An 18,262-nucleotide genomic window follows, 5' to 3' on the forward strand; every position below is an offset into this window, starting at 1 on the left:
TTTGGCCAAAAATGATATGTTTAGGTTTAAGGTGTTCTTACTGTTTTGGGTAAGAGCTGCTAGAGAAAGAGCAGCAGAAAAGGAAAGTATTTTTGCAAGAAAGAGATAGTTACTTTAGTTGGTTTTGGTTTTTAGCCAAATGAGGAAAAATTAGTAATGCTTAGGCTACTGGGTCAGCTATCACAGCTGTTCTGAAAATGCTATCCCAACTGTCAGGAAAAGTTGTCACAACTGTCATAAGATAGTTGTTGCTTTGGGCAGCAGCAGATGAGGTCAGTTGGGTGATTTCAGACTGCTGGAGAGGACATTTAGCATTTATTTCATGGATTTAGCTGAAAATGGTAAGATCTCTTTTAAGGGTATCTCGCTATTTTGGGTATAGAAGCTATGCTAGGATTTCAGCATTAAATGGCTGGTGATATCACTTTCAGCCATGTATCAAGTGCTGAACATACTGCCGGAGTTCTGGTGAAAATATTTCCTTTTTTGGGTGTTTGTATTTTTGGTCCAAGGTTTTATGACAACATGTTTTTAGTAAACAACAGAACGATTGGTTGATAATTAATGAAGCTTTAGAGATTTAGTTAATATCTCATTGTGTTGTGACTTAATCTTGGTGAGTAAGAAGAGCATTTAATGCTCTACTTTGGTAGCTGGCAGAGAAATATTTGATCTGATTGTGGCAGATAGTAGCTGGATATGAGAGATATATATCATGAATATTCTATATATTTGGAGATTAAAGATAGCCCATCAAATTAGGCCATGTGTTTGAGCTGGATTTTAGCTGAAAGTAGTAATGTAGTTTATGTAGAATAATATAAGGAAATTTATAAATTTGTAAAGGAATAGCTAGAGGTTGAATGAATAGTTATTTTCTCAGCATTTAGATGGCTGGAGATATTAAGTATTTGTCATATGATGAATGTTAAGTTTTAGGAAAAGAGCAATAGGGAATTTTATCATTTTAAGTGCAATGTGATAAGAGATGCTTAACATATGTTACCCACTACACACGGACTCGTCAGCGTTCAGGGAGTTGGAGAAGACACACCAAGCAACATGTTTCTTTTATCAACTTTAAACCGCTAGAGTTTTACTGAACATACCTCTTGACCCTCCAAACTATGACTCTCAAAGTTTCCCCAAAGAGACTTATGAGCTTGGATTATAAGTCGAAGATGAGATGACAAACCTTGGGTTTTGTTGTCATTTTGTGTAAATATGAGTTTTTGTTGAAGAAGCCGCTTGTCATGAGTGTAAGAGAGGTAATATGGGTCATGAGTTTTGATTCATTGCTTGAACGCGATCTATGTGTTGATGTTAATGATGTCATGGGGTTATGATCCCAATTAATGAAGATGAATTGTGGACCATGAATCCACCTCTTGAAGTAAAGATCTTATGAGTCATGTAAGCCCAATCCATGAGATATAAGCTTATTTTGGGTTTTAAAAAGATTTACTCAAAAAACCAATAATATGTTGATGTGGCGTGGGTTGCTAATGAAGTAGTGTCATGTGAGGCTAAAAAAGAGTTCTCAACAGTGGTTGGAGCTCAAAACTCTAAATATGTTTAGAGCTAAATTTTTTCCATATGGGATTTTACTTTTGCATTTTCTATGTATTATTTTATAATTTATTTCCTTAAAATGTTAGTCTTGTCTTATTTTCAAATATTCAAACTTAACTTTTTCAATTTTGTTAAATCTTTCTTTAAAAGATAATTATATCTAAAATCTATAAAATAATAATAATAATATCAACCAAAAGGCAAACGTTTTCAAGATATTTTAGGATACTAAGAGATTTTAGGAAATCAATTTCTTTAGAATTGTGAAGAGCATTTAGACGTTAAACATAAGATTATTAAGAGATTTTAGGATTGGTTAATTAATATCTTGTTTCTTATGCAAAAAATACAATGTGATCTAATTAATTAAAATCAGAATAGTTTAACACTATTTAATCTATAAAGAAAATTTAAAAATATATATGATAAAATGATGATGTAGAAAAGAAATATTAAAAAAATGTTCACATTAAAAAGAATTAAAAATGTCAAACTATTAAAAATAGGTCAAAACAATTCAATATTAAAAATGTTCATATACCACCGCACACCTTTGGTGCGATGGTTACTCTACAAGTATAAGTGCTTGTAGAGTGTGGAGTGTGGGAGGCAATGGCCGGGGTTCAAATCTCCAAGAGGGAGTTTCACGCACATATACACTTAGCTTAGGCTAGAGTAAAATTCTATTTTGTATAAAATATATATATATATATATATATTCACATAAAATTTTTTAATTCTTAAAATTTTACTAATCAATCTTCTAATATGAGTCCGAATTTTGTAAGAATGGGATGTAAAACCTATATTTTATATTATCCAATAAGGGATTCTCACATAAGCATTTTATATAAAATTCAATACATTAAACCACGCCTAATAACATCTCAATAAATTCCTAATTTTGTATTAGATTTATATATGGGTATTAGAGTTTTTATTTATTTATATACAAGATGGAAATTCTACTCTAACATAATCTAAGTGTATATGTGTGTGACGATTCCACTTAGAAACTTGAACTCTGGCCTTTGCCCCCCATATTCCACAAACACTTATACTTGTAAAGTGATCATCACGCTAAGGGTGCGCACTGATTATGGGCATATTAGTGTTGATTAGGTGTGGTTGTGCTTATTTTTAAATATATAATAAGATGATATAGCATGTTGGAATTGGAGGGATAAAACATGAGTTTTACACCACATCCTTACATAATTTAATTTCTTTTATTATATATTTTTAATTGAATTTATATTCTATTTTATACTTAAACTTTCAATTAAAATCTTATTACATCCTATTTTCTTTAAAAGATAGAATAGATAAGTTCATAAACAACACAATCGTATTAAATATCTATTAATAATTATCATAATTATATATTTAATAGTTCCATGTAAAAGCACTATATATATATACATCATAATAATCAAATCGTCCTCATTGTTGTAAATATCAAATTATTAAAAGAAAAGAAAAAACTTATTGCAAGGCTCATGTGATGTGAAAATTGATATACCAAGTTTAAATTGACTCCTAAAGTCTATTATGTTTTGCATTAAAATATAGTTTTATAACTTAGTAATGTTATCAATTCTGTTGGATATTTTGTATAATTAGGTAGGTTGTAATGCAAGTTTAATCCCACTTTCGTGGTAGAAGAATGATATTTGATCCCAATTTGGTAGTGTAAGAGTGTTATTGTATCTTTATAAGAGTGAGTGAAAGAAACACAGAAAAACAAGTGAAAATTGTATTTGCTGTGCTTTTGTAAAAATGTTAGTCGAAGCCTCAATTGCATTTGAGTCTAACATGGGTCATATAAAAGTTTCTGCTTGACGATTATTATATTCTTGTAAGACACTTGGTCAACTAAGGGACATGCAAGATTATGTAAAAATTGTTTCTGCAGAATTTATTGCCGTGAGTTTTACTACTTGACATTTAAAATGTGGGGATTGTTTCTAACTATTTTCTTACCGTAATAACACTCTATTTGTAACTTTTTATGGTCTATATATATCAGTACAGTCCACATATCTGACCAGCAACCTAATTTGACTGACCCAACCCATACCAACTAGGTTTGGATGGTTTTGGCAGCTTCATTCAAATGGAGGCTGTTTTTGGTGTGCTAAATCCAAATGTAATTGGTTGGGTGGTGGATTTTCGTGGCAAAGAACCAAAGAATCCAATCCCAACCAGCCGAAGAAACCTTCTTCCCCTTCACATCGCCATCCACCCTTAATTAATAGAGGTCTATGGTGGAACCCTAATTGTGCTAGGCATGCCATGGCCGATGGGGTCGAATTCATTGTAATGGGAGTTATTTATTATTGTCATATTCAATCAAAGTTGCTAAAGTGGTCTGTTGTTAGCCTGAAATGGGTAGTTGTAGTGTATTTGACTGTGTTTTATAAAGGGATTCATGTTGTATGTGGGGTAAAATTAATGCCATTGTCACATGTCAAGACTACGTGTATCAGCACCTTCTGTAGATAAAGTAGCTGTGAACATTTTTGATACAGATGATGTGATCTATTTATCTATTAGGATAAGGCCAATTTGGCTTGCTGTGTATATATAATTAGGTTCATAGTAGTCTAGTAGAGGGAGTTGTTATATTTACTGCGTTGGGTCAAATTTGCTAATGCTAATGAGGATTGCTGTCAAACCTGGAATGTGTAATACTTAATGTATTCAACTTAGTTGTATACAGGTTTTCATGATGTATACAATGTAACATCTTTGGTTGCTTTTGGAAACTCGGATATAGATTTTAAATTAGTAAATGTGAAATTCTTTAATTTCAAATCCATAAATTTTAAGTGTTATTTCAAATCCGAGGATTTTACTTGTCAAATTCAAATTCTAGATCTTCTTAAAATTTTTCAAACAAAATATTTAGATTTTAATTACCCAAATCCAAATCCAAATACACCATTGGAGAGTGGTCACATGTCAAGATTATGTGCATCAACAACTTTTTATGGATAATATAGCTGTGAGCTTTTTTGATGTAAAGAATGGGGTACATTATTTGTTGGCAAATGCCAATTTTTATTTGGTTTTTCAATACAAATTCGCAACAATTCATGAAATTTTTATTTTATTTTATTTTTTTCTCTTGTTAACATGACTTTCAATTATGTAAAAACAACATAAAGGGGATGATATTAGAACTTACAAACTGATTGATGTATTACCAATTACAAAAAAAATTAATTCAAACATTTATTTATTAGTTAGTCAAAGCCCATTAATTACATTAAGTGCCACATCAATTTACAAATTTTATATATAGCAAAAATTTTAGTAACTTAAAAACTAATGCACAAAATAAAAACTTATTTCAACAGTTTATTTGTATTGAAATAGCCTCGTAATAAAAGAAGAAGAAGACTTTTCTTTTTGGGTTAACCTAAATTGGGAAGGCCCTGAACCTGCAGAGCTTAAGGCCCAAAATATATATATGGGTTGGCCTTCTTATGGTCTGAGGATTTTTGTGTGGCCTTTTTTATTTATGGGCTGCAAATTGCAATAGGCATTAGGCAGTAGCGACTTTGCAGCGCCATCGTTTTTTCGTTCTCTCTCTCTCTCTCGCACTGTGTGTTCCTTTGACTCAGATTGTGTGAGCCAAACCAAAAAATAATTTTTAAATTTATTTTCTCTCCTTATAACATAAAACCACGTCGTTTTAAACATTAAATTAAACCAAAAACAAAATACCCTACCTTCACTCCGCTCCTCGCCGCCTCCCTCGTTCATCGGCTCTCTCTCTCTTAGGGTACGTTCTCTTCAATCTCTATTTCTCTCTCTCTTTTTTGGTTTAAACCAACCGATTACTTTTTTTAAAAAAAAAAACTGAATTTTCTTTAAGGGTCATCTCTTTTTATTTTTCCTGATTGTCAAATTAATTGTACACCGGTCTATTTGTGTGTTGATAAAATGGTTGCACAGTTTTGAATTCAAGTATGGAAGGGACTACCAGCTCAAATTCCAATGACACAGTTAAAAAGTAAGTTTTTACCTAACTATCTGTGTATCTGCTGCTGCTGGTACTTGGCACTTTGTTTATGTTGTGGAAAACTCAATGAAAGAACTGTTGTGATTGCAGACAAGCCCCTCAATTAGCTACATTGTTGAAAGAGATGAAGGAAGGGTTAGATACTGTAAGGACTAAAGTACAAGCTTTAACTTCTAAGGTAGGGGTGGTTTTGATTCCGATTATGTAACTGCTGCAAAATTGTTTGCTTTTGTATGGTTGTTCACCTTACATGCTCGAGGAGGCATCTCATGTATCGGATATATGCATGCTCCCTCTCGCAAAAGGGCGGAACTATAATAACAAACGTAAAATTTATCCAATTTAAGAGTGCTACATGAGAATTTTGTGAAAATTTTAACCACAACTCGTTTAGTAGTTCCGCCCCTCACAGAGGATGCATATATCAGATGCATGGGATTATTATTGTGCATGCTCTTCTGGAAGCTCTGCAGCATTAAGCAACTATTGCAAGTATTTAGATACAAAATAAATTAGCTTGTTCATGATTGCTATTTTTTACCTTACAAGTTACCAAATTTATCATATCCATTATCGTTGTTACGATTAGTGATTCATTTTTGACTCATACATTAGGTGAAAGCAAATCAGTTCCCGACAGCAGATGGGATAAGCTATCTTGAAACCAAACATTTGCTTCTCCTAAACTATTGCCAGTCGCTGGTCTATTATCTACTTCGCAAAGCAAAAGGTTTCTCAATTGAGGGCCATCCTGTTGTTCGGAGCCTAATAGAGACAAGATTGTTTTTGGAGAAGGTCTGGATTTGTTTCTATTTATCCTTATCTTCTAATAACCCCGTGTTATGCCTATTACAGAATTGTTCTCTCTATTTATGACAGATACGACCAATTGACAAAAAACTCCAATACCAAATCCATAAGCTTACAAGGGTTACCACAGATACAACAGAAGTTGTAGGTCCAAGTAAAAAGGAATCGGATGCCTCCAAGAGGATAGAGGATCCATTGATGTATCATCCAAACCCCGACATGCTTGTTCCCCAATATAATATAGTACCTCCGGTGAGTCAAGATATTGAAGTATCAAGTTCAGATATTAAGTTCCTCTCTTTTAAACTGTCTTTTACCAAAATGAGAAACAAACTTGTAATATTTGTTTTCTAAGATTATGTTTATATGTTTTAGGAAGGTGGTGGTGGTGTGTATCGACCCCCCAAACTTGTCCCTGTTGCTATGGAGGAAGATAAAATCTCAAAGAAGGAAAGGAATGCTTTGAGAAAGGAGAAACAGATGCTTCGACAATCTAGGCAGAGCGATTTTATGCGTGAGATGATGGATAATATGGAGGGGAGACCTGAAGAGGTTAGTTGTGGACTGCTTTTATGGGGTTACTAGACAATGAATGTCTTCCATGTATGATAATAGATCTATTGTTGTTGATGGTCAAAATACAGGTCAGAGAAATTATTGGAGCTGAAAGTGTTGAGGTTTCTAGGTATAAGGCAAAAATGGAGAAGCGTGCTCGGCAGGAAGAAGAGCTTTTTACTCGTGCTCCTATGACAAAGATGGAAAAGAAGAAGGAGAAACATTTGAAGAAATCAAGAAATGGGTATGCAGAATAAAAATAATATTGGTTGCAGTGGTTTTCTTGTCTCATTTATTGATTTGTATATGTTAAAATACAAAATGTTTGGTGGTTTATACTGTTTTCGGCCGGACTGTTTTCTCATTTTTTATACCAGGTTGCTAGGTCTGACGGAAAGTTTCTATGATGAAATCAAAGCTTTACCATTAGAGGATGATAACAGTGAACAAGCAACAGGCTTTGGTTATGGTAGTGGAAAGGGGAAACTTAAGAAACGCAAGGTATGTCCTATCTAATATTTAATTTTTATATTAAGTGCCTTGCACCTATGAATTCACATTTCCCTTGAAAAGTGGTATGTTTGGTAAATGTTATGATGTATGATAAAAATTAGTTTGTAAACCAATGCCCTTAGGGCGTCCATTAACTTTTCCCAAATATAAATTCAAAATTTATAAACTTTGTCTAATATTGGGGTCACTGTTTTTTTGCTTCTATTCTAGCTCTTTATATTTTCTGGTCTCATGGTGGCTCTTCACGGGTCCACGTGATAGGGCTTGTAGAATGGAAAAAGCAGGTACACTTTTGGGGGGCATGAACAGTGAAATATAAATCCCTGTAGGCAAGGGTTTTAGTAGTGACAATATCATGTTGAGCAAAATATTGGTGTTGGTTCACAAATTCTTCTTGCACTCTTCTTCACAACACTCATATGGAACTGACTGTGCCCTCTTTTTTAGCCTGTAGCACAGAGTCTTTAGATTAAAAGTTGTAAAATAATTGGTATTGATTACCATAACTGATTCAGGTCAGTATTAACATTTTTTTCTTAATTGATAAGTTACACACACAGTGTTAAGTAGGTCTCGAATCCACGACCTCACCCTTCACCTTGTTCTTACAAAAGGAGTAGATGCCATTGAGCTAGAGCTCATTGGCATTCATATACACTTGCTAAACATATATAAAATCTTTCAGGAGCATTAAACTACACCTTTTCATTGGATTTTCCATGTTCATGTAGTATATATGCTTAATTTTTCTTTCACATTTTGTGCAAAAAGTTTCTGGTCTGCATTTGAACTAGGTCCTAACATTTGGCCCATTTGCAGAGGAGGTATTGAGGAACTAGAAGTTGAAATTTTGTTTTGTTGAGCAATTGGGATTTAGAGCTGGATGACAGTTTTGCGCTGGTTGAGGTAGTAATTGAGGTATAAATGGCTGTGTATGGAGCAATTTTGTTTACTCTCCCGTGAGACACATTATTTTGCATAGATTTTTTTTTCTTTGCTTGCTTAGATGAAAACTATACAATATTTGAGTAAGTTTCAAGTTTGATCTCAATTTTCTTGCTCTCTTAATTTACGTGTGCCATGGCTTGGGCATTTGTTGCTGGCTAATTAATTGTACATCCCTAATCCTCAAAAGTTTGTGGCGTTCTCTTCTTCAATACGGAGCTCACAAACAAACCTCACCCTTATAGGCAAAGCCATGTGAGGGTGAAGGTCTACTCAATAACCAGTTTCCGCCACACAGTTTATTTGATTGTGCCTTAAATAGTTGCTGAAGGCATATGATGGTTGCAAATAAACCCTTAAATAAAATGAAATGTATATATTTCAGAGTCAAACCAGCATGGAATATTCAAATGTACCCTTTAGTCATAATATTAAAAATAATAATAATAAAAAAAAAAAAATCCGAATTACACCATTGATATACACTGGTGCCAGTGAATTATGGTAAATCCAACGCTGTACAAGTATATTACAATCTCACCTTAAGGAGCTAGTTTTTAAATGTGATATCACTTCGTTGAAAACTCAGATTTCATCAGTCGACAAAGAAAGTGGTTTCTGAGGATAGAAATTTGATTTACAATGAAATAACTAGTCCTCAGTTACGGGCATATTGTGTAAACGGTTCAAACAAAGAATGGCATTGCAATATGTACTGTTGGATAAAAAAAATAATGAACGGCTTCAAATAATCATATAAGTTGAACCATCTTCAGAGTCTGCTTGGCAGGCTGGGGTATGTTGAGATGGCATGGACCTTAATGTTTCTTGTGTTGAGTTTAGTGGTTCTAAACGTCAATGTGATATCAAGTTAAATGTTCGTTCACTGGTTTAACGACTTTAATCTAACATGACAATCACATTCCAATATGGTCAAACCTAGCCAAAGTTATATATTTTAACTGCAATTCACTCTGCAGATGCATAGAGTTACCAAAAATTGCCTAGCCATACAATTTTATTTTATTAAAGAAACATTAAAAAGTGAACCAAAAGATCACAAATTCTTTATTTATTTTTTTTCTATAAAGACATGCATTGGAGGAGAGATACTGAACTGACACACAGCCATTTTAGGATGTGTTTCATGCCCACGTCACATCCAGTGGATTCAGGAGGCAAGCCAAACCCAAAGTTTTTTTCTTTGGGGTTGCTTGGGACATGAATTGAGGAACCGAGAAACAACCCTCATCCTCGTTCGAAAGCCATTTTTAAGGGTGAAGTCATTAACCTGTTTCAACCACATCATGCCTTGACTACTTGCTGAAGCTGAAGACATATGGTGGTTGTGCCAGTAAATCTTATTAGTGCAATTTTTGCAGGTAAAATAATAGAAAATGCATATATTGTGGAGCCAAACAACAGTGGGATATCCAAATGCACCCTTAGCAATAATAAGTATAAGAAACCAAATTGTGGTGCTAGTGATTTATAGTTTCTAAAGCCATGCAAGTATATTATAATCTCACCTAAAGGAGCCATACATCCAATGTGCTAGCACTTTGTTAGAAAGAAAAAGTACTTAGGACCTCAAATTTTCATTAGCCAACCCCAAAAAATAGGTTCTGAGGATGGAAAATTTATGGAAGTATGATTAACAATGAAATTAGCTATAGTCCCATTGAGATGGAAGAGATGTGCTGAAGAAACAATCCAAACAAAGAATGGCGTTGCAATATGTACAGTTGAATTAGAAAAGAATAAATAAATAAATTTGAGCTGCTTCGAATAATCATAAATTTAACCATCTCTGGAGTCATGCTTGGCAGGTTGGGGTATGCTGTAAATTACAAGACCTGATACAAGAATCAAACTGCCTAAGAGGAAAAAGGGGCTCAAGCTAGTGGCCTCTGGAAGATATGGCAATTGAAGGGATAGAATATAAATTGAAATTGGCACTGCAAATATAACAAAGCACCCATTAGCAAAATGATTGTAGAAAATTATAGATTTGGTCACACGTCCGTATATATGCGTGTGCACGCGCACATGTACATGTACGCAGCATACAATGAGAGAGAGAGAAATAGAATACCTGACAACATTACAGTAAGAGAAGAAACAACTGCTGAAGAAATTTTTACTACACTGAGCACGGAAATGTTGAAAGCCAAATTGATCATTATATAAAGCAGTGGAAGCAACGGAGCACCATCACAACCTGGAAATTTCGACATATGTAAAAGTGAAAGAATAACTTAAGAAAGGACTAACTTTAAAAAAGAATCAAAATTTCCAAAGGGAAAAGGAGAATTAGCCCAGCTATGCAAAATATTATACCAAACCCACACTTTCTAAATTTAAATACACAAAAGTTACTCATTAGTTCCAACTTGTAAATCTAACATGTTTCTCCATTGTCTAACCTTCAGTTGTATGGCAGTACTCCAACTTCAGTTGTGTGGCAGTACTCCAACTTAACTAATTTCGTGGTAACTTGTAGCTGTGATTTTTGAATCAGATTTTTTTAAATTTGGATTGTATAACAAAGAGCTGAATACTGATATTAATTTTGAGAATTTCCATAAGTAAGCTTAAGTGTAAAAAAATAAAAATAAATACTAACCTAATCTATATTGATGGGAGATCTACTGCTTTCAAGTAAGCCTCATACAGTATGCTAATTACACAGCATATTGATTGTGTGCATGCAAAGAAAACCCCAAATGCAAGAGCAGTAAAAAATTACATATCAAAATAGCTAGATATCAATTAAAATACCTGGCACATCGGCTCCAAAATTAAGAAAGCAACCAGCACCACTTTTTAGATAAGAAGGCAGTTGGCCAAGCGGTATGCCCTTCACTCTTGACAGGAAAGGTAATAAGAAAAGCACAAAAAGAGCCTACAAGTCAAAGGAAGAATTCAACAACAAAGAAAAAAATTCGATTCAGTATTGATGATCCTGAACATCAAATGGATATACATTGTCTTAGCTAAACTTAATGAACTAAAACTAAAAATGTTATTCTCCACACTTGCTTTTACTATGTCAATTAAAGTTTATCCATTATAAAATAATCTGAAGATTTTATCACAAATATCAAATCAAAACAAACTTGGTATATGGAGCTGACTCAGCTGAGTCATATAATATGTCACACAGCAGCTTTCTGGACTTGTTACAGTCCCAGATGCAGCCATCAATAGTTCAAGGTAAAGTGTGTGATTTTCCCTAAGGCCTATGGGAAGTTGGATCTTATTAACTGTGTATCAGATTGACACTTAAGAACTAACCCAAAGAATGGACAATTACCTGGAATCCAGATCCCAAAGAATTGACCACAAATATGTCAAGTGACCTTCCCTGCAGGATAATAATTTGATGACTTTAAGAACTTCTAGTACCAAATGCACTCACATCAACTACAAATGTTAAACGGCCAGCTATGATATTAAAAAAAAGGATTAAAAAAGAATATTCCCATACCTTAAGGCGGGTTGCAGCATCAGTGAAAACAAATTCCTGTACACAGTTAAAAATTCAAGTTTAATTAATATGTTTAAGCAGATTCTAATTGAAAGTATGATATTAGTTCATTTCTGTGACCTTGATAATAGATGCACCAGCTTGAAAAGCACTGGAAGCTATCATTAGCACTGGCCACATAAAATCAACTCCAGATAGCATCTGATCAGCATTAGAACCACTGCAAGTGTGGAAAATACAAACAATAATCAGGGATCCACAAGTGGAACTACATATCTAGAAAGTGAGTCCACAATAATAATGAAAATTTGCTAGTTCAAATTATGAAATCAGTTTAAACAGTGCAGATTTTTCCATGCACCTCTATAACAGACCAGAAATGATATCAAGTGTCTTCCAGCAAAGGACACACCAAAGCAAGACACAAAATGACGTGACACCAGAAACTGAAGGTCCCTTTTCACTGCTCAGCAACATTTGAAACACTTTCGGTGCTGTCAGCACCAATAACTTCATGCCTCAAATTAAAATTTAAGAATACATACTATTTGGGTAACTTTTTATTTGCTGGTTATCATCTCTCTTTCTGGGGATAGTTGTAAGTTACCAAGCAACAAAATTAATACAAACCAGAAAATGATTAGTGGAAGTCCAATGCAGGGAGGTAAGAAAACAGAAAAGGTAATAGATATTCACTAGGAACTGAAATCAAAGAATTTCAGGCTGAAATAAGAGATTGCAAAATTGATTCTTTGGTGGGTAAGATATAAAACCGTCTTTATTATTTTGATTACCCCATGATAAAATGCAGATACTATACACTTCTTTCTCTTTCACACGTTCTTCAGAACTAGAAAATGTTATAGTACCAGAGATTCTCTAGAAAACAGTTATAGTACAATGTCTAAAAAGTGATCACCTGTATGCTTAAATTCATCCAATTTCTGATCTTTCATTATACTATCAATCACCATGCACACCATTAAATATTTATAGATAGTCAAACCAATCATTTCAAAATAGCTCCTGGTGATGCCTCTAATAAAATTCATATCCCAGTGCCTTCAACATACCTGGCAACAGCCACCACCACACCAGTAGCTACAAGTAAGCAGCCAGCAATTTGATTGAATGAGTAACTTCTCCCAATCATGGTAGAAAAAGCCAGCTGCCACACCAAAAATGTCTGCAAAATGAAGGGCACAAGAATCAATATGAAAGAGACATCAGCCACTCAGATGATTGACAGGAACGGGGCTGAACACTAACATCCAACTTGTGTAGCATTGCAGAGAACAAAACTAGTCTTACCCACAACCTTTACCAAAAATACTTGCATAGTTGGTATAATCAAGTTTATTTATAAATCATAATTACTCCCATACTCTGTATAATCAAGTTTATTCTCAAGTGTGACAAAAAATACCTGACTCAGTATTGGTATAGCTGGTCCAGGAAGCATGGCTGTAGAATATACATAACATTCAGTATAAAGCCCTTTTTTTTAACCAAACCATACTACTCAAACTTTTTCCTATTCATTTTTTTTTTTTTGAAACCACCTAAAACCCACTATTCCTTTTTTCACAGTTCATATTCAACCTAAACCAAACAAGAATCCTAGGGAAAGAACATTTTTTCACAACCTTTCTCACAACATACTAAAATGACAATTTGTGATTGGAGCAACATGATTTTTACGTAGCCCACAACTTACACCACTATCATCACACACCAATCACAATAGGCTATATCAGCAGTTGTGAAAAAAGTTGCATACCTAGACTTATCGACCACTCACCCCACCCTTTTGCTATATAATACATTGAAAAAAATACAACCCCATGTACCAAATGAATTTAACAACACACTTGTACAAGCAGCATTACTCAAGCAATTATACTACTGAAGAAAACCCAACTTTGAAATTTGGCATTTAATTACAGAATCCAAATAAAACTAATATTCCAATACCTCCAGCAGACATCCCAGTGGCTACTCCAAGAGCTTCTAAGGCACCAATAGCCACGAACCGCCATTTGGGTAGAGCTAGCATTTCATCAGTCACAATTCCAGCCCGGTATCGCATATACAATATCGAAGAATATATAGCCACATAGCTAAAATAATACAAACCCAGATAGCATTTCAATCACATTATTGTGTGCACCAAATGAATTCCTAAAATATACTTCATTTTTGGGCAAAACAAACCCAGATAGCATTTAAGTCACATTATTGCATGCTCCAAATAAATTTCTTGAAAAGTCAACATTTTTTTTTGGGCAAAACAAACACTTACCCGACAAACAAAAACAAACCCAGGTGACATTTCAATCACATTATTGTGTGCCCCATAGAAGTTTCTCAGAAAGAATTGATTTTTTGGCAAAGCAAAGCACTTTCCCGGAAAATGAAAGAAAGCCAGATAGAATCTCAATCACAGTATTGTGTGTCCCAAAGAAATTTCTCAAAAACTATAAATTTTGGGGACAAAACAAAGGAAGCACTTACCCGAAAGTTGTGAGCTGGGCTAAGAAGAAGGGGTACTGCTTCATGGGCACGAGGGCGAGCTTGTAAAGAACACGGTTAGCAACGGCTAAGGCTATAGTGAGTGAGGAGGTAATAAGGATTAGCTTGGAGTTTGTGGCGGTGGCGGTGGCGGTGGAGTGTGAGTTATGTGGTGAAGCGTGGAGTGTGAAGGGCATGTTTGTGTGGGAACGGTGGTGAACAAGGTGGGTGGTTGTGTGGGAGAGTTTAGGAATTTGAGGAAATGGTTGTGGTGGTGGCACTGTGATTGTGGTGAAGATGGAGTGGAAGGTTCGGCTATGGAGTTTTGTGATGCGGCGGCTGTGACTGTGGGGTTGGAGAGATGGGAGGTGGATCTGGGAAGGAGATGAAAGAAACGACGATGATGTGTGAATGAAGCCCATGAGAGGGACGAAATGAAGGTATAGAACAGAAGGAATTTGGGTGGAATTTTCTTTTTCCGAATGACCTTAAGTGTACGTTTGCTAGGAAGAGAGATTCTTCGATTTAAAGAATAATTATGGCGAAAATGTAATTTTAATTCCTATATTTTGACTTTTTATATTATAATTTTATCATTTTTAGTTTCTAATCCAATTAACGTGTATTATTTTTGTCATAGCTGAGGTGGCAACCGAAGAATTAAAATATTATAAAAATGTCACATCATTCATGACACATCAGTATATAAATTTAAAAAATTAATTTATTAATTTTAACAAATTAAAAAAACATAAAAACAAATTTTAAAACATAAAAATACATAGATTTGAATCAAACACAAAAAACTCAGAATTGTGGTGACTTTTTTTCTCTCTCTTCATTCTCTCATCTCCTCTCTCTCTCTCTCTCTCTCGCTCTCTCATGTTGCTCTCTCTTTTCTTCAAACCCATTCTCTTCAAGGCTGAAACCCATGGTCATGAACACCATCACTAAAGCCACCCATGGCCGGATCCACTGTCACAGTCCACTGCAAGCCACCGCCCACTCTCTTATTATTTCTCTTCCCTCTCTTCCTTCTATCTCTCATTACAGATCAGCAGATGGTGTCGAGATTGGTGTTTGGGGTTTGATTGTTTAAAGATTGGCATAGGGTGGAGATCAGCCCTTGATGTAGTGGAGATCGGCGTTTAGGGTTTCTATGGGGCGTGCAAATCAGCGTCAGCATGGTGGAGATCGGCGAGTTGTGGAGGTTATGGGCTGTGTGGGTCGTGTGGTAGAAGTTTTGGGATGTGTGGGCCATATGGTAGAGGTGGGTTGTGTGGCAGTGGTAGTGATAGTTTTTGGGTTTGGTTGGATGGTGTCGAGATTGGTATTTGGGGTTTGGTTGTTTGAAGATCGGCATTTGGGCCGTGGAGATCGGCCTTTGACGTAGTGGAGATCGGCGTTTAGGGTTTCTATGGGGCGTGCAAATCAGCGTCAGCATGGTGGAGATTGGCGGGTTGTGGAGGTTATAGGCTGTGTGGGTCGTGTGGTGGAAGTTTTGGGATGTGTGGGTCATATGGTAGAGGTGGGTTGTGTGGCGGTGGCGTGGTGGCAGTTTCTAGGTTTGGTTGAGTGTGTGTGTGTGTGTGTTGATTGTGTCGATCATTAGTGATGGGATCTGGGTTTGATTGTGTTGGTTTGGGTTTGATTGTGTTGATTTGGGTTTGTTCTGATTGGTTTCTTGATCTGGGTTTAATCTGGGTTGGTTTGTTAACTGGGTTTATGGGTTTGATTTGCTAAGAATTCAGGGTTGATTGTGTTAGAATTTGGGAAAGAACATGAAGAATTCGTTGATCTTGATTTGTGGTAGATCTTATGGTGTTGGGTTTGATGATCTCTGAGGTGTTGAATTTGGGTTTTTCCTTGTTTTCATTTATGTCCTAGTGATCTAGGTTTGAGTTCTTGGGTTGCTAGGTTTGTGTTCTTGTGATAGGTTTGAGTTATTGGTTGCTGGGTTTGATTTGGGAAGAATATGAAGAACAAATTGTAAAATGAAGAACAATCTAAAGAACATGAAGAACAATCTTAATTCATGTGAATTTTAGTTTTTAATTTTGTTTTTATTTGTATTATTTAGTTAAAATTAATTTTTAAAATTTATATGCTAATGTGTCATGGGTGATGTGGTATTTTTATAATATTTTAATTCCTTCGGCTACCACCTCAGCTATTTCTGTCGGTTGACTGACAGAAAGGACGAAAATAACATGCGTTAATTAGTTTAGGGACTAAAAGTGGTAAAATTAAAATGTAGGAACTAAAATGGAAAAAAGCCAAAATGTAGGAACTAAAAGTGCATTTATGCCAATAATTATTTCAATGTAATAAGTAATTCATGTAATAAAGATGCAATCAAATGACTGAATTGATATTACACGTGAATAACTATTCCATTACAAGAACTATTACAACCTACCAAATGTATCCTAAATATCAAACATTTTCGTTAGTTGTCACATTTCAAAATAATGTTGGAAACTAACATATCGAGTTTTTAAAACTTGAGATCTGGTTATAACTTGAACTTTTAGAACTCGATTTCTGGTGTTTGTCATAACCTTACGTGGACAAATTTTCCACGTGGACCAAATTTAGCCATGTAGAAATCAAGTTTATAAGACTCGAAATCTGCACACTCTAAACCAAACACGCAGCCACTTTCAAACGCCTCACTCAAACACTCACAGTCTCTCAAACACTCTTAGTCTCTTAAACACACTTTCAAAGTTCAAACATTTTCACTCAAACACCCAAATCAGTCACCGTCGACCCCTCGGCGTGTAACAAAACTCTCCCTCACCCTCAAACGCTCTCCTTTTTCCTCACAATTGGCTTCAGATAATCCCCTCACCCATACCTTCAAAATTCATTTTGTCCCTACCAACGACATTTCAAATTTTTTCAAGTTTGAAGGTATGTTTTCTCAAATGTATATTCATTTATAGAGAATTGAGAAATGAGGAATGGGTTTGAATGGGTTTATTGTTAGAAATTTGAGTATTGATTTATTGTTATAAATTTTAGTATGGGTCTATTGTTGCTAGAAAATATCTATTTTCTGTTTGTTTTTTTTATTCACTTTGTTCTTTTCTGAATACTTTGTGTATTATCCCTAACATAGTTCTTGTTAGGTTATTTGGTCTTATAGGAAGTGGCTTTTAAGTATGCTTTCTTTAGATCTTTTGTTAATTTGTTCTTCTCTAAAACTAGTTATTCTGTTTCTGAATAAAAGCATGTTTAAATGTCTGTGTTTGATTCAATATATTTTATTTGATTGAGTTTTTACTTTGTGGCTTTAATGTCAAGAATACAATTATATAATATATTTTTTCTATCTAGCATTTTTTCTTTCTCTCCTATTCAAAGTGTTGAGCCCTTCAAATTGCAATTTCTCTGAGCTATTGCCATCTTGATAGTCATTTTGTGAGACTGTTGGTGAGTTTGATTGGTTGGTTGATTTGAAGTTGTTGATTTGGTATGTACCTATGTATTTGGATTTTGGACTCTTTTTTTTTTTTTTTTTGGTTAATCAAGTATTTATATAAACAACAAAAAGCAATTACAAATTGGCCATAGAGGCCAAAGTATTGGCAATACGCTTATAATAATACAACCCATTTCTATCAGCTTTAAGCAAAACATTTAAATCTTTAAAAGGAGAGGTATCAAACACAACAAAATTCTCCATCAAGGAACAAACCCTCTTAGCCAAAAAGTCGGCACATTTATTCGTCTCTCTAAACACATGCCCCACTCGAACCTGCTTGAACCTGGTCATGAGAAACCTACAATCACAGAGTAAAGTAGCAAAACTTCTGTTATGACAGTTTGTA

At 34.7% G+C, this 18,262-nt stretch overlaps 2 protein-coding genes across 3 annotated transcripts; one reads left to right on the plus strand and one right to left on the minus strand.

Annotated features, from left to right (window-relative positions):
* Nucleotides 1-5,174: 5,174 nt before the first annotated feature.
* Nucleotides 5,175-8,531, plus strand: LOC112003130 (uncharacterized). Its single transcript, XM_024035307.2, has 9 exons — nucleotides 5,175-5,362; nucleotides 5,536-5,593; nucleotides 5,693-5,780; nucleotides 6,218-6,397; nucleotides 6,482-6,664; nucleotides 6,788-6,964; nucleotides 7,057-7,211; nucleotides 7,345-7,468; nucleotides 8,300-8,531. Exons 2-9 carry the CDS (start codon nucleotides 5,550-5,552, stop codon nucleotides 8,309-8,311), a joined length of 963 nt encoding a protein of 320 aa, XP_023891075.1. The 5' UTR covers nucleotides 5,175-5,362; nucleotides 5,536-5,549; the 3' UTR covers nucleotides 8,312-8,531.
* A 1,548-nt stretch (nucleotides 8,532-10,079) lies between these two features.
* Nucleotides 10,080-14,933, minus strand: LOC112003127 (protein CLT2, chloroplastic). Of its 2 annotated transcripts, none has more exons than XM_024035303.2 (10): nucleotides 14,430-14,931; nucleotides 13,890-14,035; nucleotides 13,342-13,379; nucleotides 12,989-13,101; nucleotides 12,036-12,135; nucleotides 11,916-11,951; nucleotides 11,742-11,792; nucleotides 11,207-11,330; nucleotides 10,521-10,646; nucleotides 10,080-10,383 (listed from the first exon to the last, which is right to left on the minus strand). In XM_024035303.2, the coding sequence occupies exons 1-10, from the start codon at nucleotides 14,846-14,848 to the stop codon at nucleotides 10,226-10,228; spliced, it is 1,311 nt and encodes a 436-aa protein (XP_023891071.1). In that variant the 5' UTR covers nucleotides 14,849-14,931; the 3' UTR covers nucleotides 10,080-10,225. The 2 variants fall into 2 exon arrangements, 1 of the variants encoding a protein (XP_023891071.1); XR_010625532.1 differs by lacking the exon at nucleotides 10,080-10,383 and adding an exon at nucleotides 10,852-10,928 and having other exon boundaries at nucleotides 10,534-10,646; nucleotides 14,430-14,933.
* Between the last annotated feature and the right edge of the window lie 3,329 nt (nucleotides 14,934-18,262).

Source organism: Quercus suber, unplaced genomic scaffold, assembly GCF_002906115.3.
Source record: "Quercus suber isolate HL8 unplaced genomic scaffold, Cork oak 2.0 scaffold_588, whole genome shotgun sequence".
In the NCBI taxonomy this organism is placed as follows: Eukaryota; Viridiplantae; Streptophyta; class Magnoliopsida; order Fagales; family Fagaceae; genus Quercus; species Quercus suber.

Coding starts and splice junctions, on each gene's coding strand:
- LOC112003127 (XM_024035303.2), bottom strand. CDS start 14,848: ATGGGCTTCATTCACACATCATCGTCGTTTCTTTCATCTCCTTCCCAG. Junction 11,331..11,741: donor CTTTGGGATCTGGATTCCAG/GTAATTGTCCAT, acceptor TTTGACTTGTAG/GCTCTTTTTGTGCTTTTCTT. Junction 10,384..10,520: donor TCTTACTGTAATGTTGTCAG/GTATTCTATTTC, acceptor TTATATTTGCAG/TGCCAATTTCAATTTATATT.
- LOC112003130 (XM_024035307.2), top strand. CDS start 5,550: ATGGAAGGGACTACCAGCTCAAATTCCAATGACACAGTTAAAAA. Junction 5,594..5,692: donor TCCAATGACACAGTTAAAAA/GTAAGTTTTTAC, acceptor TTGTGATTGCAG/ACAAGCCCCTCAATTAGCTA. Junction 6,398..6,481: donor CAAGATTGTTTTTGGAGAAG/GTCTGGATTTGT, acceptor TATTTATGACAG/ATACGACCAATTGACAAAAA.